Here is a 9,115-nt window from a genome sequence, read left to right as displayed (position 1 = left end):
TTCAGGAACCAATCCCCCATTTATAACATTGTTTCTTATGAGAAAATTGGTTCTGAGTTACGTTTCAACTTGAGACGTGGTTTTCAGGAACCAATTGTGTTGTAAGTCCGAGGACTGCCTGTAAAGTAATATGCTGCAAACATGAGCTTCACAATATAACCAGTAATTGTGACTGGATTATAATAATTACCTGCAAACACAAGTATAAAATAATTCCAGCCAACAGACCCAGTTACATCTGCTTTCATGTTGTCCAAGCGTTTAATTTAGCTTCAGTTTAACAAAACAACAAACATAGTAACCTCATTGAAAACAAAGGAACACATGATCTTCTTAATTCTTGGTAAATGACAATTTATTTGCATCACTGCTTCTCAAATTCTGTTATTTAAGAGGAGCTACACAATTTACCTCAAACCAACAGAGTTAAAAAAAATATGGGAGAACATACTTGGAATATCCAACCCCTTTGCTTTGGCCATGATTGACAAGATCTCCTGTGTGGAATGTGCAGCACTGAACACATGGGGGTGATCAGCAGTCCTTGAGATTGGAGGCAGGTATGACTTGAGTGCTGTACTTTGCAGCATATCATTTATGTACTGGTCCAGCTCATCCTGGCTTTCTGGCAGGAAGCACAGGAAGGAAAAGGTAGACTGAATTAAACAACTGGAAAAATTGATGTGCATTTCCTTTTTTAAGATATTACAGTTAAACTAATGAAAGGCAAAAATGAGAGATACAAAAAGACAAAGGCCAGACATTTTGCAGGCAAGTGCCACTGTCAACTATTTTTTAAAAACTGAATAACTTGGGGGTAGTAGGGGAACAAAATGTAACCAACATTTCTAAAGACCATGTCCTCGTTTTTTCCCTTATAAAAGTAAAGGGGTTTTATGAGTGACCTTACCTGCACAGGCTCACCTTCCTGGTCAATGCCCTTACGAATGGTTTAGAAAGAACATACGTGCACAAGATGACTACTTGGAGCAATATGTGAAAGTGCTGTCATCATCGTATTAGCATACGAGACTGATAAACAACTGAATGAAACCACCCTGTGCATATAAATAGCAAAAACTGAGGTTTTTGTCCTCTCCAAATTCTGTGCTAATGTAAACATGAGTTATTTTATCTCCCATTCTTATAAATATTTTCAGATAAATAGTGTTACCTTTATCATAGAAATCTTCTGGATAGCCTTCACATTCATATCCACTTTCAGAACTATAATAGTCTTCACTAGAATCATCAAAGAGCTTTCCATCACAGTCCGGATCCAGGAAGCTCAAATACGTATGGAATGATGTGGTAAGAAATTCTGACAGTTTGCCTAGCTTCACCCTGCAAAAAGGGAAGTATGCCAGAAGGAATTAACATCTACAGATGTGTATAGGCATTGAGTTTCATTCAACAGCCCTAGAAACCTCTTCAAAATCCAACTAGTCCTACACTTGATAAAAAGGAAAACAAAAATTGGTGCCAGGCAATAAACATGCCAAGAAAAGAGTCATAGACCTAAGTGGGTACTACTCTAGTTATAGTAGGGCTGGAGGGTTGTTGTAGATGTGATGGTCTAGGAAGTGTACAAGAGGCAAGGGGACCTCAAGGAGGGCATTTGTACCTAAAAGCTTGTCCAACATATTTCCCAGCTATATAGTTGATATAAAAAGGTTGTCACAAGAAAACCCTGCCTCTACTACTCTTAGTTATTATGTATTCATATAACACTGGTAGCAGTCCAAAACCAGACTAGAGCTACACTATGCAAAGGTGCTGTGCATTCATATAGTGAGAGCACCCGTATGCTGAAGAACTAAAATTCCATATCCCAAACATACCAGTGGGGCTGACAAGGGTTCATTCACCACAGTTGGAGCCACTTTAATAAAAATGAAATGCTGCAAGTGGGATATAAAGTGGATTTCCCTCTTAGGAAAATGCAGAAAGTGGCAAATCTAATAGAAAAAACAACAGAATGTATACTTAAAATAATGTAGTATGAGTTTCATTTTACATTATTTTATGTAAAAAAAAAATAGGAAGTGTATATATGTGCATATACAACACATATTAATAATAATTGAATAATTATGTTCAATTAGGATCATTCCATTTTAAACCATGCTTCTTAAAAATAAAACTAACTCTCATCTCAAACACCCAAGAATGATGTTTAATTAAAGTCTAACTTTCAGTCTTGGAAATCCCAAAATATTATTCTCTTCATAAAGACTATCAGTACTATATTTATGGGTCTGATTATACTTAAAGTTTTACTAAGAACTGTCCTTTGCTATTATTTATCAATCCAACCAGCAGCAAATTCAGGATGAAATTCACCCCAGTGCAGTGGGCCTACGCTCTACTTATTTCTACCAAGGACTAAGCAAGACCTAATTCAAAGAAAGTTAACAATATATTTTAGAAAGTGACATTACCTAGCCCCTCCAAAATATCCATCCTCTAATTTTCTTACGCTGGCAAGAACTGATGGATGAATGTCAGAACCATCATCAACTAAAAAGAAAAATGAAAGTTTATAGGGTCTGAAAATAATTTCCTATTTAATACATTTAAAAAGATCATTTGAACATTTTCATATGACCAGTTTTCTTCCTAGTAAAACAGTTTTTATTTGAAAATGGAATCCAACTCACTGGTTATGTCTCCACTATCAGTAGCACAATTATGGGGTTAAGATTTTTGCTGACTTTAGTACTCAAACTTGGCATTTAGAAACTTTTTCTTAAAGGATACACAAGGCCAGCTCAGTGGTTTACTAGGTGTCCTTTTCAATGCAAGTGAGGCATAGGCTCAAGACAGGCCAGGAGCTATGAGGACAGCTCACAACTCTCAAAAGTCCATGACAGCTTTCAAAGGAGTCAAAAAGTGGCTGGGCACAAATGTTAGAGACACGTCAAGACACAAATGTTAGCCACATCATTTTTTTGTGTGCTGTTGGCTACAGACCCAGTAGGACATAACCATTCTATGGACCTCCAGAGTACATCTATTCTGCTTGTGATGGTCAAAGAAATGAAATAAAATTTACTGAGCATTGTATGAGTGATGGGAAAAGTCAGGGTTGGTCTTCCTGTCATCCTCCAACATGAGGTGAGATATGCCAGCTCTGTTCTGAGCATCTCCACAATCATCCGATTGTCTAGAGCCAGGTAGAAATGATGCTGATCTGTAAACTGGAGAAAAGCAGCAGCAACAACAACAAAAAAATATATATAAGTATGTGCCAGTGCTTTCAAATTTTCAATTTTCTTTCATTCCTTCAGTAAGAGCTAGGCATACCACTTTGGAAAAAGCTTTAACGTGGCCTTGCACAGTACTGCCGTGAAAATGTACAAGCCCATGCATAAAATCCATTTTCCTATCTTTTACCATCCTGATTATTAATGAAAGAAATTGTATTTCATTTGTCCATAAAAGAAATTACTAGCTCTGGGCAAATAGAATTTTCCAAGGCTAAATTATAGCCACCCACGATAAAGCTATAATTAAGAGCGTAATATTTTACAGAATAGATAAAAACATTGTTGCAAAATCCAAACTTCTTGTTAGAAATGTGCATTTAAAAGGACATGTAATATACATTCAAGTACATAGAAAACATCCTTTCCTTGGTACTACTAGCCACGGCAACAAAATAAGGGGGAGGGGCAGGAATCAGATTCTGTTTTTCCGAAAGTGATACTTACAATTATTGACATTTGCAGCTGGAACATGACTTTCAAATGAAGCCATTAGTAGAATGAATAACTAATTGAGCAGCAATTCTGAGAAACTATTTATCTCATTGTCCTCATCAAAATTGTAGTTGCCAAAGATTCAACAGAGACTTTGCACTACTGATTGCATGTACCCTTCCCTGAGCCAAAAGCCTAGAGAAGCTGGACTCTGGTTAGGGAAGGACAAAGCTTTATCAGCATTCCCAGCTGGCTGCCCTCCCTCTTCCATAAGACAGCTAAGCAAAGTATAGCTACTTTATCAGTCCTGCTGCACCTAAAGTGAAGGGACAGTATAGAAAAGCAGAGTTTCATTAATCCTTAGGCCAGAAGTAATTTTCTTGCTGGCTTCATATGCTCACCTGAGGGGTAAAAGTAAATATTTGATTCCTTATCACATACAATTTGGAGGTTCCAAGCACACCAATGTGTCGGTATGGTCGCCCACTCAATTTCATGTTCTTGTTCCGCCCTGTAATAATAAAAATATTGTATCTGGGATTTCCTTCCCCAATTCCTTAAAAAGGAGAGTTCAAATACCATTCTTGTACATGGCGTGCTGCTAAATCCAATGTTAAATCCTCAGTCAGAAATACATGCTGTGCATATATTAGCTGGAATTGAGAATTGGTATACTGTTACTATCCATCTCAAAGTTTCCACACGCTCAGTCATCATAGTATCTGTACCATACACGCCTAGGTTTCTGAATGTTAATGTGCCCGATTCAGTCAGTTCCCATTTACTTCATCTGCCTTCGGATTAGGACCTCAGAGATGAGTACTAAATTACCATAAGTCTTCAACCTCCAGAAATTCCTATTAAGAACAATGGGAGTTGAGCTATTTGAAAGTTCAGCCCTCCCCCAATGTGCATCACAGAAATTGCTGTGTTTAATAGTAGTGTCTAAGGCTCTAGAATTAAAAATGACGACTCCATAAAAAGTTAAGACAATGATAGTATGCACCTGTCTTCAACTACAAATTATTATTCTTCAAATTATGTCTGTGTAATAATTCTTTGTATTAAGATTTCTATATTGAAAAAAAATTATATCCCTGTCACCTTTTACTGAGACAACTGGACAGGTGTGTGGATGGACAAGAAGGTGCCTTTAATGTTTTTAAAATCCGATCAAGAAGAAAGCAAAGCCCCAAAGACAGTAAAAAAAAAGGTAGTAATCAAAACAAGCAGTAACTCCAGCAAAACTATGAAGCTCTCACTGGCATTTAGGAATATACAAACCTAAGACAGGGAGGGGCCTCTGGAACCAAAGTCCAGTCCCCAAGCAATCTCCAAAACTGCCACTTTACAGTCCCACAACTACAAGGCATAACACCAAGAACATGCTACAGATAAAAACAGAGACAACGGCACTGCCAGCGTTCTGCCATCTTAACAGGAAAGTATTTGGGTAATATTTAGTAGTAGTAGCAGCAGTAGTAGGCAGCAGTAGTAGTTGATTTACAGCTTTTGCTAAAATGATACAGTAGAATTAACAATAAAATTATATATTAGATAATAAAATGACATGATTTGTGGTTACTGGTAAAAGCATACAATAAAATTACACATTCTACTAATCTGAATGAAAGTAAAACTGAACATAAATGATGATACGTAAAAGTAAACAACATGAAGCAATATAAAATAGCAGAATAAGAAAAAACAAACCCAGGGAATTCTATAGATTTTGGTCCTTAATTCTTTGTGCAAGTAGTGCAAATACACCTACATGGTCTAGGACAGGCTGCATGTTGTTAGAGAGGAGTTGAATTGGGTTTTTTCCTTCCATTAGCTCAGCACTTAAAATTCTCCACTAAGGGAGAGATCAATTTTCCTCTTATTTATTCAAAGAACGAACAAGACCACAAACAGTGATTTAAGTAATCTATTCCATTCCTCCCACAAGAACATATCCTGGTCAAATATGGGATGCATTACCACCTCCCCATGATGCCTACAGATCTCAGTGTGACTTAGTCTTGTAATGGCCTCATTGTTTGTGGGCTTGTACTTCAGATACGTAGGTTTCCAAGCCAAAAAAAGGGTTTTGTTTTTAAAAAAAGAGGAAGGTCTGGTTAAAAAAAAATGTCATTTTTTGCATATCTGTCTCCATTCTGGTGTTTTTAATTCTTAAATTTGTATCTTGTTTCAAATATGGGAAAAATATGGAGTAACAGTCAAAATATTTCCCCGTCCATTTTTCTGAAGGAGAGTATAAATATTATTTAACCATCCAAACAATGGTTTACTTGGAAGAGAAGAGACTTCTAAAATACACTTCTTAGGGTACCTGATAGGGATACAAGCTCTATTTTTTTTCTGATAAGAGCTCTTAATTGAACTAAAGCGCTCACATTAAAGCAGATCCGTTTCACATTGCATGAACGTTCCCATCTCCACCCATCACAAAGTCTGGCAGACATAAAAGCCACATTGAAAAGTAATTAAAATTCTATTTTGGAAAGAACCATGAAGTCAGTACCCCACAGTTCTGCTCCATACAATAAAATGAACTCTGTCTTAGATCCACAGCCCTTCCATACTGTCAGTAATGTCCTTCTGTCCATCTTAGTGTAAAAGGATAAAATCCACCAGAGGATTCTTTTAATGCTGACATTTTTATGGTTTTTTTCAGCTCAGCTTTTTATTAAAATAAATTCTGAATTATTTAAAGGAGAACACCTCCTTTAATTTCTTTTTTCTATAAAAGCTATACTCATCTCTTCTTTTCATTCCCAAAAACCAGTACTTTGGATTTAGCACTATTGATTTCCAAGCCACTTGAGACACATTACTGTTGAAAATCATCGAGTAACCTTTGGGGGCCTATCTGAGATTGTGACATTAATAGCACATGTTCTGCATAAAGTAAGAGAGGGTACAATCACTCAATATTGGGGGTGCATAGAATGGACTCCCTGTTAGCACATGTTTTACATCATTCAAAAACAGATTAAAAAGTAGCAGAGCCAGTTGACATCCATATTGTACCCCTGTTTTAGTTGGGAAACGAAAGACAGGGCACCACCAATCCCATAATCCACCTTAAACATTGTATTTGAATAGTAAGCAATGATGAATTCTAGGAGAGATTTATCGACAAGTGTTACTGCCAGTTTCTTCCATAATTTTAATCAGCTTATGGAGTCTAAAGTTCCCTTTACATCATGAACAGTGTGTGCCCCAGTGGGTTGGGGGGGCATGGCTGCACTGGTAGCACGGCAGCAGTGGTGGGAGCCCAGTGGCAGTAAGCACAGAGCTCCTGCAGATGCCGCTGGGGTGGGGGTGGGGCTAGGCGGTGACCACCTGCAGGCACCGCTGGCAACAGCCAGCAGTGATTGTGGACCGGCTGCAGACGCTGCCAGTGGTGTTGGCGGCAGGGTGGCAAGTGGCCGACTCACTTTTTGCAGGGGGGTGCCAGGAACTAGGGCTGTGCAAAACAGCACCATTTCATTTTGACTTCTGCTTCACTGTTTGAAAGGGACAGTGTTTTGCTTTGAAGCACCATTCCATTTTGTTTTGTCAAAACGCTTTCACTGTTTCGACATGTTTCCATGTTTTGCTCATAGGCTATAATGGGGAATCCTGAAAATGCATATAACTTTGTCATTTTGTGTCTGATTTGGATGAAAATTCCAGCGATGGTAGCCCCTTCTGAGGGCATGAAGCCTGCCATGTTTCAAGGAGATAGATGCAGGGTTTCTGGGAAACTGCACCTCAAACTGCTAAAAGCAAAACTCATGTCACTTGCTGGCAGCGGCAGCCTCCTGTCATCCTGCGTGCAGATCTGGGGGCCCGTGCTCCTGGGAGGGCTGCGGGGTTGCACCAGATTCCTCCCAGGGTGCGGGCCCCGGGATCTGTGCACGGGATGACAGGAAGCTGCCGCTGCTGCCTGGAACCAGCGCTGGGAGCAGCCAACGTCCAGCACTGGGAAGTCTGGTGCTGCTGCTGGCTCCAGGCAGCAGCCGCAGCCTCCTGTCATCCTGCATGCAGATCCGGGGGCCTGCACCACCAGGAGGAGTCCGGCATCACTGGGAGGGCAGGTTGAACCCTGTGGGGCTGGCAATGCTGCTCAGAGGGCAGCCCTGGCTCTCCCTGCTTCCAGCTGCCAGGCTGCACTATGGGCAGCTCCACCAGCCCCACGGAGCTGAGCTTGGCAGTGGGAGGCAGGGGAGAGCCACTACCCAGGGCTGTGCTCAGAACCAGAGGTGTGCTCTGAGCGGCTTTGCCACTGGCTCTCCACCGCCTCCCACTGCCAGGCTGAGCCCCGTGGGGCTATGGAGCCTCCAGCCACTGGGCTGTGCTCGCCAGGGCTGAGCTCCATGGGGCTGGCGAAGCCGCTTGGAGTGCTGCTGGGCTGTGCTCGCCTCCAGCTGCCGGGCTGTGCTCCATGGGGCTGACGGAGCTGCTCGGAGCACAGCCCTGACTCTCCCCTGCCTCCCGCCACCCGGCTGCTTCGAAACTCGACACGTTCCGAAACTTTCGAAACATTCTGAGTGCCCTCATTTCATTTTGACGCCTTTTGATTCACTTCAATTTCGCTGTTTCGAGCTCAAAACGTGTTGAAGCAGCTTCAAAACAAAACACCCGTTGAAATTTCACAGCCCTACCAGGATCCTCCAGGTTGTACCTGCTCCATCATTTTCAGTGATATCAGGCTGGTACAGTTTTCTAAGCAAAGGCCCATGGTAGGAACCCTTCTGAATCTTTAATCTCTTTGGGGTTGTCCTGCAAGCATGTACACAGTTCTTCTTGAGCTTTCTCTTGCAGGAAACGTCACAAATTGTTCACTGCTGGAAGGGGATGCTCCGTAAAGAGACAACAGCAGTTTTAAAAACCCTTCCTCAGGTCTTGGGACAGGGGAGGGGGATTGGAAGGCAAGATAAAAAAGAGAGAACGACGACCATCTTTTCACAGCCCTCAGCTTGTAGGCCTTGAACAGGATGCCACTGCAGGGGTCATCATCTGCCATTCTCAGCCCCTTACCCATGAAAGGAGTTTCAAAGAGCAAAGAGGGGATTAAGGTGTATTGTGCTATTTTATAATTTCCTATAGGCCCTGAAATTAAATGAGTCTTTCTCTGCATACTCATCAGAGACCCTTTCTTAGGGCAAGTTGTCTATGGGGTGCAGGTAGTGCTCAGCATAAGGATGACCACCACAAAAGGAGTGCACATGATCTACAATTATTACCAGATGTTTAAAACAAAGAACAATGCATGTAATTAACCTCATCATCCACTTGCAAAAGAAAACCAGTTCAAAGTAAGATAAAACTTACTATCTTAAGGAGGAGGAAATTGACAGTTATTTCCTTTCCCTGCAGGACCAGGCACCCAAGGAAGAAGCAGCCCAGGGAAGGACCTCCAC

At 40.9% G+C, this 9,115-nt stretch overlaps 1 protein-coding gene across 5 annotated transcripts in view; it reads right to left on the bottom strand.

Moving 5' to 3' along the window:
- PHKA2 (phosphorylase kinase regulatory subunit alpha 2) overlaps nucleotides 1–9,115 on the bottom strand; it is a 56,998-nt gene that overhangs the window by 24,820 nt on the left and 23,063 nt on the right. For all 5 annotated transcript variants that reach the window (XR_002099808.1, XM_019529228.1, XM_019529226.1 and 2 more), the window contains 5 exons: nucleotides 4,103–4,212; nucleotides 3,056–3,200; nucleotides 2,442–2,520; nucleotides 1,175–1,344; nucleotides 452–625 (listed from right to left, as the gene is read on the bottom strand). Coding sequence is in view for 4 of the 5 variants with exons in the window: in XM_019529228.1 (XP_019384773.1) it covers nucleotides 452–625; nucleotides 1,175–1,344; nucleotides 2,442–2,520; nucleotides 3,056–3,200; nucleotides 4,103–4,212 (678 nt within the window). In the remaining variant the exon portion in view is untranslated. The remainder of the gene's footprint in view (nucleotides 1–451; nucleotides 626–1,174; nucleotides 1,345–2,441; nucleotides 2,521–3,055; nucleotides 3,201–4,102; nucleotides 4,213–9,115) is intronic.

Source organism: Crocodylus porosus, unplaced genomic scaffold (genome assembly GCF_001723895.1).
Source record: "Crocodylus porosus isolate Cpor-Errol unplaced genomic scaffold, CroPor_comp1, whole genome shotgun sequence".
NCBI lineage: Eukaryota > Metazoa > Chordata > Crocodylia > Crocodylidae > Crocodylus > Crocodylus porosus.
Note: the sequence above shows the minus strand (reverse complement) of the source record. Positions and strands in the feature narration are given on the sequence as shown.